General features: G+C 50.5%; 5 protein-coding genes across 5 annotated transcripts; 3 read left to right on the forward strand and 2 right to left on the reverse strand.

Annotated features, from left to right (window-relative positions):
* Positions 1-170: 170 nt before the first annotated feature.
* Positions 171-1649, forward strand: HO133_011001 (uncharacterized protein; the record flags this gene model as incomplete). The annotated part of the gene is made up of 3 exons (XM_037301850.1): positions 171-173; positions 238-505; positions 580-1649. 3 exons carry the CDS (start codon positions 171-173, stop codon positions 1647-1649), a joined length of 1341 nt encoding a protein of 446 aa, XP_037153484.1.
* Positions 1650-2911: 1262 nt separating this feature from the next.
* HO133_011002 (uncharacterized protein) lies at positions 2912-3909 on the forward strand (the record flags this gene model as incomplete). Its single annotated transcript, XM_037301851.1, has 2 exons — positions 2912-3573; positions 3645-3909. The coding sequence occupies 2 exons, from the start codon at positions 2912-2914 to the stop codon at positions 3907-3909; spliced, it is 927 nt and encodes a 308-aa protein (XP_037153485.1).
* A 3019-nt stretch (positions 3910-6928) lies between these two features.
* HO133_011003 (uncharacterized protein) lies at positions 6929-8074 on the reverse strand (the record flags this gene model as incomplete). The annotated part of the gene is made up of 1 exon (XM_037301852.1): positions 6929-8074. The coding sequence occupies one exon, from the start codon at positions 8072-8074 to the stop codon at positions 6929-6931; it is 1146 nt and encodes a 381-aa protein (XP_037153486.1).
* A 3184-nt stretch (positions 8075-11258) lies between these two features.
* HO133_011004 (uncharacterized protein) lies at positions 11259-11810 on the forward strand (the record flags this gene model as incomplete). Its single annotated transcript, XM_037301853.1, has 2 exons — positions 11259-11387; positions 11466-11810. 2 exons carry the CDS (start codon positions 11259-11261, stop codon positions 11808-11810), a joined length of 474 nt encoding a protein of 157 aa, XP_037153487.1.
* A 792-nt stretch (positions 11811-12602) lies between these two features.
* On the reverse strand, positions 12603-13685 carry HO133_011005 (uncharacterized protein; the record flags this gene model as incomplete). The annotated part of the gene is made up of 2 exons (XM_037301854.1): positions 12603-13338; positions 13615-13685. 2 exons carry the CDS (start codon positions 13683-13685, stop codon positions 12603-12605), a joined length of 807 nt encoding a protein of 268 aa, XP_037153488.1.
* Positions 13686-18991: the final 5306 nt, after the last annotated feature.

An 18991-nucleotide genomic window follows, 5' to 3' on the forward strand; every position in this document is an offset into this window, starting at 1 on the left:
AGCCCTATCGGCAAAACAGCGGTGAATTGCGGGCAAAAAGTTCCCACCTTGAACCTCCAGTGGTTCCCAGCCAACTCGGACCATGAGAGTCATGCCAATCATCTGCGTTCCCTGACCGACAACTTTGAAAGTCCTCTGTCTGGAAGATAGGATCTTGACCTTCTGCGAAAATGGTAATGCAAGCCCGTAGCTTGAAATTCCCAATTTTCTTGTGCTCTTTACTAAAGCCTGTAACAGAAAATTAAGGCGCTCACACGACCAACCTCGTCCCACCAGGCCCCTGGGTCTTCTGCCGCCCGCCAGCCCAGGAATCTTGATCCGGCACTGCATCCATTTGAGCGGGCGAGAGAATATTCGCGAGCACTCAATGCCACCAAGATTGAAAGAATGTTTGCGAAACCCTTCGTGGGTGACTTGGGAAAAGGGCACGTAGACGGAGTCTATGTTATGTCAAAAGATCCCGAGAGACTGGATGTCTTCGCCTCTGGATCGGGGGATGGTGTAGGTGAGTTTAAGTTACGCAATAAGTTGTTGTGTTAATTCTCAAAAGAATCCTTACTTACAAAATCGGCTGGGTAGTAAAAACCTGGGACTTGACCAGTAGGGAAGAGACGTTCAAGGCGGATGGACATGAAGGTATTGTCAAAGGGCTCTGCTGGACAAAAGATCAAAGACTTCTGAGCTGTGCCAGTGATAAGACTATCAAGCTGTTCGATCCTGCAAATACAAACTCTAGATCGGTGCCCTTAGCGACATACCTAGGGAACACCGCATTCACTGGCATCTCACACCATAGGTCCTTGCCCAACTTTGCGGCTTCCTCTTCGGCCATAAGCATCTATGATCTCTCACGCTCTTCTTCGACGCCTTTGCAGACGCTGCATTGGCCTAATTCGACGGATACGATCAATGCCCTCAGCTGGAACCAAATCGAGACAAGCGTCCTAGCTTCCTGCGCGACGGACAGATCCATCATCCTCTACGATCTACGTACCTCCTCACCACTTTCAAAAGTCACCTTAGCCCTGGCATCAAATGCCATAGCCTGGAACCCAATGGAAGCCTTCAACTTCGCCGTTGCCTCAGAAGACCACAATATCTATATGTTTGACATGCGCAAGCTAAAACGAGCTCTCAACGTCTACAAAGATCACGTCGCGGCAGTCATGGACGTCGAATTCAGCCCCACAGGCCAAGAACTTGTCAGTGCATCGTATGATAAGACGATTCGCCTCTGGGACCGCGCGGGCGGGCACTCTCGAGATATCTACCACACCAAGAGAATGCAGAGAGTTTTCTCATGCAAATTCACACCCGACGCAAAATATGTACTTAGTGGCTCAGACGACGGCAATATCCGCATCTGGAGAGCCAATGCTTCTGAGCGCTCAGGCGTCAGATCTGCTCGGCAACGGCAGAAGCTCGAATATGACAACGCGCTAAAGGACAGGTATGCTCATATGCCTGAAATCCGGCGCATTAAGAGGCACAGACACGTCCCGAAAGCGGTCAAGAAGGCGGGCGAAATTAAGGGGGAGGAGCTGGCGGCGATCAAGAGGAGGAGAGAAAATGAGAGGAAGCATAGTAAGAAGGGGTCAGTGCCGAGGAGGAGTGAGAGGGAGAAGATGGTGCTGGCAACAGAGCAATAGATGGGACGGATGAGGGGAACAAGACCTTGAGACTTACCAAATGATGGGGCGAAGGCTTTGGAGTCACGTCAGGGTGGTCTTCGAAGGAGCTGCAATCGATCCTTGGTATCGGTATGTGGCCTACCGTTAGAAGTCCTCACGTGGCGAAGAGGCTGTCGTGACGCTGCCCAGAATGAACGCAAGAGCTGCAGCAATCAAGCGAAAGGTGGCTAAAGACCTAAGACAAAACACCCTGAGGGCGACTGAACGCCTACAAGCGAGCGGAACGCAAGATGCTCTGCGCGGATCCAACTTGTTTGCCAGGCTTCCGATGAGCCTGTTACTGCTACGTCCGGCAAACATCTCAAAGGAATCAGATACCAAGCAATCTGGTTCTCTTATGTATAAATCGATGCGTAATTGAGTGTGTTTGTCGAATGTTGTCGTCCGGCTCTTCACTCAGCTATATCGGTATCGAAAAGGAGCGCTGCTTTGATTCACTGACTGTCCAGGGTCAAACTCCGCTGCCAGCTACTGTAATAACAGGACAAGGCACTGACTGAATGCGCAGCCCCAGTACCATCCCACTTGTAATAGAAGCCTGGGCTGGCATCTGGTCGAATGGGGTCGAGCCCAGTCTTACTCTTGCGCGTGCGAAGGTTGACACCGCCCGGCCTAAAGGATTGCCCGGACACTGCGCATAAAAATGCTTGGGGAATGTACCTGGCCTGAGCCTAGCTTAGGCCCAAGCCCCTACCGGACCCCAAAAGAGTTACCTAAGTTGAATCTGTGCGCTCCAAGGAATCTCTTCTCAGCTGGGGTCTCTCGCTACGGGGCTGTGTGACTAGTGCTGTCCAGGACTTTCGGTTGTCAACCTCCGTATAGAAGGATCTTGATACTTCTCAAGCGACATGCGCTTAAAGCGTTTCAGAAGTGACATGCGCTGCTTGTTCTGCGGTTCACAATCGAATCGAAAAGCTCATTCGTCTGGTTGTACATCATTTCTGATTGTCACGGCTCTGGTAGCACGTTGTCGAGAACGCTTTGATGCGTTATGAGTACCAGATTTAGGGTAGCAGATACTTCAATTTGTGTCAAACGGTTCTGACTTACCGTTGTTTCGGACCATCATCTCTGGGTGTCCACCTGCCCTCATCGTTTTCTCGTTATATAATCCCGAGTCTCGTCTAATATGCCATTTCTCAACTCATCGTTCAGGTACAAGAACGTCTGATACAGAGAACATCGCACCAGTCATTACTTCATCTCATCGTCGTCCAAACATGCTCACTCAACATCATCTGACAGCGGTAGCCGCTATCATATCCTTCGCCCATTTCATCAACGCTATTCCCACAACATATCCGCCGTCCCCGCACGCCCAATCTGTCCTCTACTCCTGGAGTACTGAACCCGTTTGCACCACCACCGCTAGCGAAACCGACTGTACAACAGCTTACGCCGCTCTCTGTGCGCGCGCAGAACTTGGTGTAAGCGACAACACGACCGTGGGAGACTGTACGGCCTTCTACTGGTACGACGCTGGGAACACAATTCCAACAGCCGCTGAATGCACCGCTGCGTACACACAGATCCTCGCGGTATCGATTGGAGGAGCGTTAGGGTACAATGTCGAAAAGTCAAGGACTAATGATCCTCTTTACGCGATATATCCGAAAGACGGAAATGCAAATTGCTTCAAGGCGGCAGGGGATACCTCGCCAGTACTGGCAGTGGATGCGTTACCTAATGGAGGAGGAACTCTCACGACATGTCCCGTGAGCACGAGTCGACGACGGCGGGCTATAGAGGTGCTTGAGGGCCGGGACCAATTTGAACCTGAAAATCAGAACGACGGTGTGATTGAGTGTGCCATTGAGGACGGGGTGTGGAATGCTCTCTGCACGGGCGTTTGTCTCGCGGCGGTTACGTCTACGTCTTGGATGTAAGTTCTAAATCCAATATACCCCAAAACCTCAGATCTTCCTATGACTGACAATAATTTCTCCTGGAAAGCACTGGACCATTCGTTGTTGCCGGGTGGCTAGCTTGTTTGGGGGGGTGCGGTGCTACAGCGTCGAAGGAATTCAACAACTGCCAGAAGGCGAAGGGAAATACAGACCCAGATGAACTTCTTCCACTGAATCCCTTTGGGAAGCGACAAGAAGCGACCGAGTCTTCCAATCCATGTGTCAACATCAAGAATTGGTCGTACCAATGCCCTACTCAAGAGACGGAACTCTTGAGTGTATACTCTTGCCAAGGTACTATCAACACGTAAGCGTCGGGCGTTGAACTACTGAGTATATCGGTCGTATGGCAATTTGTATAGTGTAAATCGAAGGTCAAAAAAATTCCCAAGAGTTCTTGGGCATGTACGATGCATCGAGAAAGCATCCAGACTTCGGAGTGCATGATATCACTGTTTAGCAAGGCGCTTGGTTCTTACTTGCTGGCAGTATGTCCGCCCCTCCTTTTATACTTTTTCTTCGCACATTCTACGCAAAGATTCCCTCTACTTTCAAGTTTGCGGGCAAATAGAATCCTTTGTCTGGATACCTGGGCTGATTCCGTGTCATGAATCAAGGCGTCTTTCATCAATGCACCAACTTCCCTACCGTGTCGTTCCGCGACCGGGAATTATCGACCCCATTCTCAAATGCGACCGAAGACGCCGTGTGGGCGAATAGTAGTGTTTTCGTAATGGAGTTATCTTAAAAAGGCGTGAGCGAATGAGCAAACATGGAGCGAATGCGAGTGATTGCCATTTCTAAACGAATATAAGCCAAATCGATTTCTTTGCAAAGAAGTCGAGCTGAATAAGGCGACGCTAAAATTTTCAACAACATGAGCTCAGCTTCGGTCCTCATGCGCAAATAAACAACTGGAAGGTTCGAAGATGAAAGTGAGAGGGGTACCTGGATACGATAGTAAACAAAATTCTATACCCACATTTGGTCTGTCGGTAGCCATTCAGACGGGAAGTTTTTCAAAAGGCCAAACAGAATCCAAACAACATCGCTAATGCTCTTCGCTCGTCAACTCCTTCAGTTTCGCATCATCAAGCCTATTTCGCTCACTCATATCACTCAATCGTCAGCCCACTAAACCGAACCTCGAGCTCCTCACTCGGATCCGCCTGCGTAGGCGTCGGCTTCGCAGCATAAACACCAACCCAACACTCCTCCTCCCCACCAGCCCCCCCCTCGAAAGCCCAGGTAACCTCCCTTATCGGCCTCCTCCCCCCGCCATCCTCAACGAGATAAACCCACAAGCTCGGCTGATCCGTCTCCGGAATCGCTTCCCGTGCGAACTCGACAGTGAGGGTATCAGACCCAACCTCCACCAAGCTCCAATCCGCCCAGTTATCCTTCGCGACTCACGTTCGCGCAGGCCCGGCCGTCGAAGAATTCGATGCCGGCCTTGACCCACTTCTTTTCGCCGTCGGCGCGCGGGCGCGCGAAGAGGAGGCCGCCTTGGTCGTAGAGGGTCTTCCAGCGGGCGGAGACGGTGACGCGGATGCGGTGGAAAGTGGGAGAGGGTGAGGGTGCGGTGGGGAATTGGGGCGGTGAAGGCGTTGTGGGTGGGGGGCTTGCGCTGGATGTCTGTGGATGGGGGGGGGGGTGATTGTGAAGTTTGAAGTGGGGGTGGAGGGGGGTGGGGAGGTGCTGTTGGTGTATTGGAATGTCATTTTGGGGGGTTTGGGTGGGGACGCGGGCCTTGGAGGTTAGAGGTATTTAATTCGTAATAGGTTCGATTCCCATTGGCGCTGGTACAATGGTGTTGCGGCGTTTTTTATTTTCTCCTGGTGTGGATGTGTGAGAATGGGGACTAGAGGACCCCGTCAGGCTTGGCTATTCCGGGAAGGTCGTTGGGATTGTTGTTTGGATCTTGCGTGGAATATCGTCAAGCTGTCTGGGTTTCAGATGTCCTTCGTGTAGGCATCAGTGATAGCAGCTGCAACGAAGAGCGGAGCGCAGGATATCTGTTATCAGCCGGGCGTCGGAACTGCCAAGGTCTCTGGACTTTACGAGTTCATCGCCAGGGACAACTTTATGTCGCTGCTGAATGGCACAGGCTTGGTCACGAACATCGAAGAGGCTTACAGGGTCCTCTGCGAGAGATATCGCCCGGGCGATTCCATCTAGCTGATTGGTTTCTCACGCGGCCATTCACGGCTCGCAGTGTTGTAGGTCTCGTTAGGAAGCTCGGGCTTTTGACGGAGAAGCAAACCGGGTCTACTGGAGAAAGTCTTCGAAGACTACGAACATATGTGCAAGGACGAGTATCGCCAGAAGGTCGGACTGGACTGGGACATGAGGGGTGAGCATGGAACTGCATATGCAATGAGGTTGGAGAAGGCAATGGCTTCTCTAATCTTGGCCTGCTACCCCCAGACTAACACGGACTCAACGCTTAAAGCAAGATAGGAGGGGCTTACGCAATGAGGGGTTAACATCGAAGCAGTCGCATGTTGGGAAACTGGTGGTAAGTTAGCAATATTCTTACGTTGCCCCTATCTGGTTCTCGCCTTTCTCTCGGCATCCCGACCACCGGAGTCTATAGTGCGTGGCCTTTTTCATCCCGGTGGAAAGACTATGCTTTCCACAACACGAAGTTTGGCAACCACATCAAGGAAGTCGTCTTCGGGGAATCCCTTATCCTCTCCGTTCCTTGGGAGAAGCATTCCTTTTCCGAGGACGGCGCCTTCGGGAAACATTCTAGGTACCTGATCAAGCCTACATTTGCCCGGTCGGAATGTCCAAGGTCAATTTCTCGGCGTCTTTATTGATCTGCTTCCCGAACTGATTCCTCGCGATGGGGCTACGATTGACATCCAGTCCCTATTGAACAAGTTGGCATAAAAATCCTAATCTTCTACTAACATAACCAAGACGTCAAGGAAATCAAGCACCAGAAATGGGTCGGCAAACGACCGATGTTGGAATGCGTGCCTTTTCTTGGTGGCCCGCGGACATGCCGGGCGCAGCAGCAGGTCCTGACATACGCGGTATACGTGCTTGTACGACTGGTGAGATTTTTTTCCGGCATGGAGAACAGAGATCCAACGCAGGAGTAAGTGCAGCCCAAATTGTGCCGGGGATGAAGCTCCCTTCACTGTTCTATCAGCTTTTAGAATATTGGTTTGGGCTTTGAAGATGTGGAAGGGAAGAAAAACACCGGAGGGTGAACTGTATACATGAAGTACATAAAGCTTTGTGTTCTGCATACTTAACAAAACGCTAGTCTATCCCAACGCCCGTTCTCTCATCATCACCAACCCTATGAAAGCCAGCAATCTAGTATCTATTCTTTCCTTTCCCCTCTTTCCCGTTTATAATCTTGCCTGCCTTCTTCGCAACAAAGCCGTCTCTCAAATTGTAGAATTCAGGTGCGTCTTCCAAAGTCTCCTTCAGAACCCACTTCGCTACGATATCACCATCGTTGTACTCGACCCGGTACTCCGTGTAATGCGGCTGGCCTCTCGGGGTTCTGTTGATTTCTCGAAGAATCCTGGTGGGGATTTCTTGTGTGCTAGATGTAGGCGTTGTATGAGTATCGACGGGGTCGGTAATGCCATCAATGGTGTTAGGCAGCTGGTCGGTAACCGGAGTCGAAAGCGCATCGATCATCTCGATGTGCTCATTCTGATTAGAAGCAGCAGGGACGTCATCTCCCTCAGCTGGGACGCCATTCCCCTCTACAGGGACGCCAACTTCTCCAGCAGGTACATTGTTTTCCCCAGCAGGGACACCACCACCCCGCATGCGCCTCACTTTCTTGAACAACAGCGCCACCAAACTTCCAACCTTCAAAGTAAGCTTCAACAGCAAAGCCTCAATTTGTTTTGCCGCCGCCCCCCCAAATACCCGCGTAAGCCACTTGAACAACTTCTCTCTCGGCTCAGGCAGCAGCACCCAATTTTGTAAACAACTGAAGGTGACCCACTTCACCAACGTACCCTCCAACTCACTCTCATTCAGCTCGTCGGCATCGGGTATGCCGTTTGGGAACTGAAGCGCAAAATGCGCGCAGATGCAGGCGGCACAAGGACCCAGGGAGCAGACCGCGGCATTTGCGGGCTTGAGAAGACGACGGCCGAGTCCTATGTAGTCGGTGGCTTTCATCTCGAGGATAAGATTTGTGCAAGTTGTTGTGCGGTTGCCGGTCAAGGGGCAGATCGTTGCTGCTCCCGTGGTAAGCAAGGCGTAGGGGTCTATCAATGGGGTACTGTTTGCGGAGGTGAGGTAAGCGGAGGCTTTAGGTAGGGCCCATCCTGCAGCTACAAGGGCGAGGGATACCGCGTTTCGCTTTTTGAAGAGTTTGCGCTTTGCAACGAGGGATTTCAATATACGATACGAGCGTGTTGGGCGTGTTGGGCGTGTTTTTGATGAGTGTGATGGGGATAATGCTGATGGTGATGATGTTGATCGAGACACCTCCATGTTGGGCGAATTACTAATTCATACCCCAAAAGTATGGATCCTTACCGAATCATACCCCTAATTACTGAATCATACCCCTACACCAAATTTCACCCAAATATGGGGTATGATTCGGTAATTTGCTATTGCTTGGGGTATGATTTGAAAAATAATAGCTTTCTGATATGAGAGGGTTTAATGAAGGTAATGATAGCTCCATATAAATTAACTAAGTTATCTAAAATAAATCTATTTTATTGAGAAGCGGTAGACATATCGTCGACTTGATTATGGATAACGGTGGTATTTACGCTGCGCGGCGGGTTTCGGGGCGGGTTTCGGGGCGTGGTTCGGGGCGGGGTTTGACCCCCTAAGCTTACCCCGCCCCGTTGCGCAGCGTAGTAGGAATTGGGGCCCTACGGGGCCCTACGGGGCCTACGGGACCCGAATAGCGGTGTCTGCAGCGTGAAGTGCGGACACCCCCGGGCTCGAAATTTCGCTCACTCGGCTTTCGTCTGATGTTTTTAAGCTGATAGAATTCTCATCAAATGCGGTCGGAGAAACTCCCTTATTTCTATGATCGAATAAGCCAGATCGCGGATTATCTCCTTCGTAGTTTGAGGCCACTTTGACAACTTACCAAATCATACCCCAAGCAATAGCAAATTACCGAATCATACCCCATATTTGGGTGTGATTTGGTGTCGGGGTATGATTCGGTAATTAGGGGTATGATTCGGTAATTTGCCCCCCCCATGTTGCTTTTGCGAGAATTTTCTGTGCAAAGTTCTTGAATTGGTATGTAATGTTGAAGAACGGTGGGAAGATAATGACAGCAGAAGAATGGCGAGTTTGTATGGTTTATAGCCGGCCTGGTCGAGATGAGGTGGAATAGCCATTGGCAATCAGAGTCAAAAGCTTGTCAAGTGCGAGACAATGGCCGTTGTTCTATGTCTAAGAGGATTTGCTTTACTGTCTCGTTCTGTCTTCACCACTGTCTGAGGTCGCTTTTGGCTTTCCATAATGACCGAACATTTCTCCTATTCCGCGTCAGCGATTGCGCATTGGATCAATGTCCGAGATTTTCCGGGTCAAATCCGCTTTGTCTTTCTATCGTGGCGGAATTGATCCTTTTCCGAGCCAGCGAATCTGTGTTAGTCATTGTCTGAGATCTTCATGATTTGATTCGCTTTGTCTTCCCATCATGGTACATATTTACCTATTCAGCGTCAACAATATGCATTAGTCACTATCTGAGGTCCACTTGTAAAGTTTTCTCATCATGACACATATTGTTTTCACTCAGCGTCAGCCAATGCGGACTGGTCATTACTGAGTCATACCTGCTTATTTGGGTATTGATGTATCAAGATAGATCTCAGTGTGCGCCGTTCCGTTGTCACAGGGAAGCCCGAGTGCTTCAAGAATGTCTTCGGGGATGAAGTCAAGGGCTGGCTCTGGTTTCTTGGTATTGTAGGGATGTCCACGGGCACGGCTAATCAAAGTTGGCGCCGAGGGGCATGTAAAGAATAGAAGAATGGCAGCCCTCAAGTGCAAGTAGTAGATTAAGAAGGGATATTGGCAGACCCCCAGGTCCGAGCTCCTCGCTAGCAGCCGGCAAAACACGCTCTGAACTGTATGAAACCTCTAGTGCGGCCATAATGGCTTCAGCCCGTCTGCTCGTGGAAGCACGGAAAATGCTCGCCATTAGGACCTCTGTCCGCGTTAATTTTGCACACAGGGTGCGAATGTTTCGTTATATGCCCAATCTCGCCAGGCCACCGAATCTTGAAAGAGCAGCCACTCATCCCGACGTCTTTCTGCAACCCCCGCCGGCGCATTTGTAGTGGTTTGGAACATATCCCGGGGCCATTCTATAAGAAGATTGACTTTCTTTACACCTCGACTGGAGAGTTCGACGCCTAACACGTCGACATGGACGTAGTTTGCCTTTGAATTTATCAATTTTTTGGCATCCTCAAATGCTATGTCATACGGATTTTGCTCCATAGTTGCAGGAACCAGATGTTGCGGTGCCCAAGTATCATGCCAAAGGACCTCGCGATAATCGCAAGCCCAGCCAAGAAGCTTGACTGCCAAGGCAAAGTGCCAGCTTATAATCAACGAATCGTTGACTGTGCTTACATTCCCTTCTCTGGTGATCCAGATGCTGGAGGGAGAGACAACCATTTCCTAAAAGGCCCACAAGGCGCTAAAGCACGGCTCCAGCGTAAAAGTGCCATTGAGCAAATCCCGTATTTCTGCAGAAGGCCTGTGATTAATATCGAAGTTTTAGTGGACCCTAGAAATATTCACTTCAGGAAAGTTTACCAGAAACGTGTGTCGAGTCTGTCTGAGACCTCCCCCAAGTATAAGGGACGGCTATGTACCCCTTTTTGAATTGCTCATTACCCGCTAGAACCGAACATTCCTTCTCACAGTCCCATAGCCATTTTGGAAAGGCGGTACTTTCTGGCCGTCCCATGAGAAAGCGCCGCTGCATAGTTTCTATCTGGGAGCACGCGCAATTCGGGGGATTGCTTTGACTAGACATCCCATCGCAAACTTGCATCCTTGAAGTCCCATACTTGAAGCTCTCCAGCAATCGATGCAATTTCATCGACATTCGCTCCTGGAGTTGGCCTTCCTTGCCCACCGGGATTGATCAAGATCGCTAGCAGATTCTCCACGTTGAAGCAAGGTGGTGGTTGTTGGGTTCTGCTCGGCGATTGAAAGACGGTAGAAAGGTGTGCCATAGGCAAACACAATTGGTCAAGTAGAGGGACCATGATTGTTGTTTGCTTACATGTAGGAAAGGTTTACTCGTAATTTCTGCGAATCGCAACGTTATTAATTTGTTTTTTCTTGAATTGTACCAGCACCGCCACCATCAGACAATCAATCCCCCAGCTCTGTGCTGTGCTGGACGACTATCGTAGCGATGTCGTCGTATGCTTAGAGCTGCAGCCTAGAGACTGGCGTACTCAGTCCAATTCACTCAGATGCACGCGACTCTCGGGCGCACCAGGGCGTAAAGCGGCACTCACTCTAGGCCCGATAGGGACGGGGCACATCCGTGACAGCTTGGCGAACCAATCATTTGACCAATGAATCGATTTACTCTACTTCGTTAACATCAGCCATTTTCAACCCTCTACACCGTTACATTATTCTCCCCGCCTTACCAACACCACCACCACCATCCATGAAGATCCTCGAATCCCAATCCGCCGTCCTCTCCAACTACGAAGTCTACGCGCACCTGACGGCGATGCGCGCAACCCCCCGCACCGCGCCCCGAAAACCCTCGAATGTCGACACCGTGCTCAAAGAAGTACTTCCCTCCCTCCCCCCTACCCCAACACAATCGCCGAACGAACATCACACTCACACCCCCTCTCCCTCTCTTCAGCTAACAGACTACCTCTCCCCACCCCCCGCCTCCCGCTCCCGCGTCCCCCGCTACCAGAACCCCCCCTACGGCGCCGCCGCCCTCCGCGCCCTGGTCGCGGGCCTCCGGCCCTACGACCTGACGAAGAGCGAGGTGCTCATGATCGCGAACCTGAGGCCGGAGGGTCTGGGGCTGCTGGATTGCGTGGTGGAGGAGTGCGATGAGCGGTTCACGGCCGAGCGGCAGGATGAGATTGTGAAGATTGTGGGGGATGTGCTGGGGAGGGAGGGGGATGGGGATGGGGTTGATGGGGATGGGGTGGATGGAGTTGATGGAGAGGGTGGCCATGAGGATGGGCCTGTGTGAGGGATGGGCGGCGTGTTTGATGTCAGAGAGATTGGAGGGACTGCGAGATAATACCCTGAGACCAAGATTGTGGATCGGGAGGGCTGTTGTGCCGACGGCTGATGTCGATCCGGGGGAGTATGCAGGTATACTTCTCCCATTGGATTGATGGACGAGTACGAGCAAGAGCTAATTCGTTGTAGGAGCGACGCGCCACTATGGTGTTGGCCGTCTACGGCTGTCTCGCATCAAGAAGATGTCAGCCTCCGCTCACGGCGGGGAGTGCTCTATGCAGATCCTGACAGATCGGCCTATGCGAAGTTAATATTCGCATTAGGGTTTTGTCGTCATCTGCCTTCGCTTCTTCGCCCTTGTATATAGCTGGTCTTTGTCCAAGAAAATCCCAATTGACAGCCCTTCGTTTGTAGCCCAAATGCCAACTACGGTCTATGGGCAGGCGGTTGGCAGTGTATATCAAGTCAGGGAAAGCGTTCAGATGATGGCTTGTACCGGATTAGAGTGAGGTAACGATTGCCCGAATTAAAGCCTCTTTCAATGAGATTGAGACTGTCTAGCCGAGAAGAGCTTCTAAAGCGTCCGCGTCATCGGTGCGTTTCTACATCTGGAAGCCGGTATTTGGATTTGTTTTGAAATAGAGACGTTTGAACTCGTTCTCTTCAACTGCTGGCTGTGGGGCAACCCCCTATGTATCATCTCGTTCCTAGTCCCCGTCAATCCCTTGTGCTGCTACTCTGATTGTAAACGTATTGCATTTCTCATTCCAGGACACCAAGTTTACGCCTGCATCAACCGCTAGGGAACCACACAAACAGGAACGACTTTGATAGTCGGCAAGACGCACGGTGCAGGCTCAAAACTGACTGCAATGAACAAGTCATTGGTCGCACCAAACCCAGGACAAAGCAGCAAAATCTTTGGTGCTCCGGTGCTGCATGTCAATTGGCCACCCGAGACGGAGCAAACCGCCGGGTCTTCCGTAGCGTAAGCATCAGCAATGTCGGTGAAGTGCAGAAGCTCCATCGACTGTCCGTAATCTATGGCAGCGATAAGCCCGTTTTGATCCATGACCAGGTTCCCCGCTGCGTTGAGGGATAGAATGAGGGCTTGGGAGCGGGGAGAGCCATTGAAGCCGATTACAGGGCCGTCTCCGTCGTCGAATTGGGCGTAGGTTCCGTCTAGAGCGATGCCGTTCAGGACGATGCCAGAATTCTCCAGCTGGAGGACAAATGTGGGGAATGGGCTTGCGCACTCGGTGATGGTGGTCGTCTTCGAGACCGTGGTGGTAGTGGTTGGAGCCTTGACGGTCGTGATGCTGTGGGTGGCGCCTATGCAGGAACAGGCGCTGGAGTAACGAACTGTTCCAGAACACGCTGATGCATAAGCTGGGATGGCAGTTGGGGTGGCCGTCACTTGGCGTGGCAGGATGTCAAGCGCTGATTCGGGGCCAGCATCGCGTTTATCTTTTAGGGCCACAGAGGCAACAGTCAACGTGCTTGTTACAGTGGCAACAGATGACTTGGTGACAGTGCTAGAGAATGTAGGTTAGCATGCCATTATTGGTCTGAGAAGATTATGTGTACACTGTCGCGGGCGTTACGGTGTCTTTGAAGAAAGACGAACAGTCAGCCGCGCCAGATCTGGTGGGAAAAGAGCTGGCAACGACAGCTCGGAGACAGTCGTCCCTATTACAGACAGAGAGGGTGGTAGTAGCCGCCGCGGTAAGCTGGGCTATGCAAAGAATGGCAACGGAGGAGAAATGCATTGTGATGCCTTGAAGAGAAAGGCAAGATACCAGGATACATACACTCGAATGTGGGCGCACTGATGGACGACAGGTAGGTGATGAGGCCGTTTTATAGGTTCACCAGCACACATCGATGTTTACGGTCAATGCAGCACCACTTGTAAATCCTGATGCGATAGTCTCCTGCGACATATCCCGCAAGCTATTATAGCAATCGACATCCAATTGGCCACTGGCAAGTCGATGCATTCAGAATGAGGAAGGTGTGTGCGAATAAGCCCTCATATGTTCGCTTAACAAGTCCCAAAGCGTGATAATGTGAGCCTTTACACTCCTAAAGATCCGGGGTCAACGGTCTGGATTATCAAATGTGAGCTAATAGCTAAGGAGCACGTGAGACTAATGGGTAAACTAGAGATTCGTCTGTAGACACACAGAGCCATGATATAAAACGTGCGAACTTGCTTTCGGGATGTCAGACTGTCCACAGGCAAGCATTCGGTAAGGCAGCCTATGGTAGACTAGGGTGTCTTGCCCGTTGTGACGAGTCGAAGCGAGTATTGACGATCTAGTTTCTAGATCGATGTACTATTAGTCGCTGCGAGTGTGGCTCCTCGAATACAGTACCTATGTTGTAGGGTGAAGTGGGAAGAAGCAAGGAAGAATGCCCAGCCAATAGTGTCATAAAGAGGCGTCGCACTAGTACTACTTACGCTTAACCGCGTCTATTCTTTCTACCTTTGTGCCGTGTCCTCCATCCTGGACGAGTCCATGAACAGTCCGTTCAATTTTCAGACGATCCAGGACTGTTAGTCCTGGGACTGGTCCAGACTAACAGTCCAGAAAGTGGGGGCGGCGCCTTGACATTGACATTTGACGTACATGACCGTGGACTATTGCGTGGGCCAAATCAAAGGTGACTCTGGCATAGCAGGCATATCTGTGGTCCTGGCAATTTAATGCAGTAATACCAATACTTATGTCCACGGAGCTCTAGGCCTACATCTACTTCTACCTCAAAGTGGAGGACCTTGGCCCAGCTAATCGTCATCCCAAATGGATCAGGATGGTGCTGATCATGCAAGGCGACGGCCAGCTGGTGCCTGACCCTTCTATCATCGTAGCGTCTTCGGTCAATCCTTACCGCGACGATGAGACACCACTTTACCGCAATTAATGGCATGCGCGCTTGCAGACACTAGTCTGAGAGGGCATGCTGCCGCAATCATCCATGTTTGTCCGGCTAACCACAAGTGAAAACTTCGGACTATTATCTTCTTCGTCGTCAACTTGTTGTGGGAATGCTGGAGCTTGCTGGCGGTTGGGAGATTTGATCGCTGGAATTGGGAGACCCCGCATTGTCTGGGACATTGTGCCTGGGGACTACAACGACTGGATCGTCTTTTCACTCGTCTGGTTCCCGGTTGGATCGATTGCCCTCTATATGACCGTCCTTAAAATTAGGCGTGCCTTCATGGACCCATGCGTGCAGGCTGTGGTCAAGCTCTCAACAGTGGTAGCTCATAGGTTCTGTGACACCTTCAAGAGCTCGACGTACGGTTCCTTGCGGGATCTCGTGAAATGCTTGATGCAATTCTCGCTCAATCTGATTGTGGCAGTCGTGTCCACCGCGTTCTGGAAATTTGTCCTACTCATACCTGCCTCTCGATACCTTGGCCCGTTCCAGTCGCTGCTGTCTCTCACCTGGAATGCCTGCGATGTAGGCACAGCAGGAGCATCGATCGCACAGGATTTTTGTGGCAAACCCTGAATATTGATCTGGCAAAACTGTTTCAAAACAACGACAACCCAGCGAATTACTGGGGATTCGGCCAAATCCTCACTTTTGTAATGCTGCTTTTGCCAATCCTATCGGCCTTGAATATGATCACGGCTGATGCACTGTTGTTGTTCCTCCGCGGACTAAGGCTCGGTACCAGATGCATATGATCTAGATGACGACACAAAGACTGCAACGCCAATTATACGTCCACTGCTTTAGTCACTGGTCGGCAGACTGGAGGAGCTCTTGTTCGTCAGAGGATGCGTGAGTTGTAAACTCGGTAGTAAACGTAGTTCTCCACTGGGAGGTTGAACCCACAGCCCACACATATTCACGGGGGATCGACCTATCCCATGACTTGATCGTTTGTATTTTTCCCCGTTATGTCATACACACACTCGAGAGGTTCGAACTGATCAGAAGAGCACATTTCCTATGATGACAAGGCTGGCAGAAGTCTTCAATCGACAGGCGGTTCCTCTTCGATGCTGTTGTTCTCTATCCATTGCGAGGCCGACGTCTTCTCGCTTACTACATACTCGGGCTACTGTCTCTGCATCTCCCGCATACTACCTGTAACTTTCCACGGTCTCCTCGAACCAGCTTCGAGACAACCTATTGAACATATCTCGGTCACTGAGGGAAATCTCGCCCCTTGCTATTGTCAAGAGTGTAACAGTAGCAGATCGCAATCGGCTCTGTTCGACTCTGGGCTTCCGTAGCTCCTCGCTTTACAAAAATATGTCGATGCTCCCGATGTGTAAAGTCTAGAGTCAGGTTGTTGCAAAGGTAGAGATCTTGGACGTATTTTCTCCATGCTCTGTTGTATCTGCAGCGAATCTTTGAGACAACTGCACCTCAACTTAGGGTTAGGCAGTTGATAGAGAGGTGTACAAGGGGGGATTCCAGAACCGCATTGAGACTGTATCAATCAGGCAAGCTCTATCGATCAATGTCTATCTGCCGAAGCAACAACTTGCTGACTTCTCCGGTGCTAGACTCTAGAGTGCGAATTTTTGGATCGCAGCGATCTACACAACACGTGTTCATGCTGTAGCAGCACTAGAAGCCACATTCACTTCCACTTGCGCCTCACCAACATCAACATTTGCCGAACCTCTCCATCAGAGCGTCTACATCGACGCCCACGCGATAACGGGGTCGTCTCAACGAATGATGTAGTGAATCTAGGTGTTATCGTGGACTTGCAAAATGGCAGACTGCGAACATCTGAATAAGGAGCTTTGCAGCAGTGTGATAGTGTCGAGAGTTCGATACAAGCATTTTTTGAGTGTCGTTTTGAGTAGCATAATTGAAGAAGCGTTTCGACGGTTATGTGCTGCTGATACTGGCGCTCGAGGACTCTCACTCTGAAAGACCCCAGGACGTGTGGCGAAGACTGAGCGACCGCCTGCTCTGCGTCTCGCCGCTCTTTCGCAGTGATACGAGGGGCCGCCCGTTCGTACTGCGCATAGTATCAGTGTATACATGGATGAAAGAAATTAGATCCATAGGATACTTGACGCTACTAGTCAGAATTGGTGCGATTGCAATATTTACACACTGATTATCGTCCTCTTTTGAACAGATACATCGATAACACATTCATCACTTGGTTCTGAATCCGACCTTTCGAAGTTCCATTATCAAAGCTGGACTAGAGTGATCAAGGCGTTGAGAGATCAGCGTTAGATGTGGAACATGCACGCTTACGGCGCCAGACGAAATTTTTATATGCAGGAGAAAGGGCGGAGTGTGGACCACCACCCTTTATACCTTGATGATCGAAGAAGCAACGACTCGAGTCACGGTTCAAGAGATTGGCTTTCACAAATGTCCTGCCTGTTAATCGGACGGACAACAGAGCTAGTCTCCACGTAGTTCTGGTCGCATTTACCGGTTCACACCTAGAAACCTTTTCTGCCATGTAGGACGTGAGACTGCGCTGATGAAACCGCAGCTTACGTTCCAAAGGATCGATTGAAGCCAGACGGAACGAATGGAGTCCCTCGATCCTTCTGCCCTCGCTTCGCCACCCCCAGCGTGTCGAGGTTACCCCCAGCCCCTCCCAAATATATAAGGTAAGTTCGATCGTTCAAAGAAACAATTCTTGGATCTCAGTGTAAGTAAAAAGTCCCGACACGGGCTCAAATACACCTGGAAAATCGAGGAGAATGAAGATCCCTGGAGAACAGCCATCAATAGGCATCGTGAATGCAAACGAAACGACCGACTTCGCTCTGAGGTCCACGCGTCAAGGTTCAGTGCAACCTTTGGTCCCTACAGTATTAGGGGTTTGGTGCACTCAATCCGCATCTTGCCCCGAGCTCAAGGCTTCATCAGGTGTTAGTAGGCACATGACACTGGACTAATGCCGAATTCGGGGACACTGCACCAAGAATCTTCCCAACCACCCAGCATCATAAAGATGGAACATTTTTCTGGCGACGCAGGGCTTGCCCCACGAAGCATAGCAAGTATGTTATACCCGTGTTACTAATGGGTGATGTTAATCCTCGCTACCCACACAGATATTCATGGGCTTGGATCTCTTGTCCTGCTGATAGTATTGCTCAGCCCAATACCGTTATGTTAGTTTGAATCCTACATTAAATCTAACAAATCTTGTCCGATGTCGGAAACGTTCGCGATCCGATCCCGAGGTGTAATTATCCCATTCATGATGAAGTAAGTCTCTCACAAGCTATCCCTCTGATGGGGAGAGAATGCGAGTCCAGAGAAAACCGCAATCGAGGGTCTAGATTCGCCATCTTAGACGACCGATCTTCGGTGTCTGCCACTTCGGATAATGTGTTGGGCTCCTGCACCGTTGTCGTTCCCGTCTGTGCGACTCGATACGACTCTTGCATTGCCCGAGACACTCCTTGAGGAGAGATGATAGCCGATTCCGCGATATCTATGCCTGGCTGCGGCGGAATAATGACAAACTCATGCTGATTATGAGCCTTCAAAAGGTGTATCGCGTAGTTTGTCCTGTATTTGGTGTCCCAGTTGCATTCTGGAAATTCGCATTGCCCTAAAGGCCAGACTGCACGTGGATGGCCCAAATGCTTGACTTTGTAATGTCCCATATAACTTCTCATTGATGTGTACACCTTATCACACCCCAGGAACTGGCATTGCACTTGGGATTCTTTTGTAACATCCTTTGGTTGACCTAGATGCGTGGTTCGGTAATGCCTCGTGAATTCCTCTCTTGACGGTAGTACCTTGTCGCATCCTCAAACGCCGCACTGTATCGGAGGTTGACTTGGAATTCTCGTTGATTGATCTAAGTGCTCGGCTATATAATGCCTTTGTGTAGTTCCAACTGGTTTTATGCTCTTTCTCACATCCTCGAAAATCGCACACAAAACTTCGATCTCCATGCACGTTTCTGTAGCGCCTTGTAAACGTCTTCTTAGATGAGAGTACTTGGTCACACCCTGGCGAGTCGCACTGGATTCGCGTTGAATGCTTGTTCCGATAAAGGGCCATATAGCCTGCGATCGCATCCTAGAAAGTCGCATTTCCTTGGTCGTAGACGCGTAGTCTTTTGACCTAAATGCGTCTGTCTATAATATCTTGTCGCCTGACTCTTGTATTGGAAGCGCTTATCACATTCCTGTTCCTTGCACTGGAAAGGGGGCAGCT

The sequence above is a fragment of the Letharia lupina genome (genome assembly GCF_014066315.1).
Source record: "Letharia lupina isolate WasteWater1 chromosome Unknown contig_9, whole genome shotgun sequence".
NCBI lineage: Eukaryota > Fungi > Ascomycota > Lecanoromycetes > Lecanorales > Parmeliaceae > Letharia > Letharia lupina.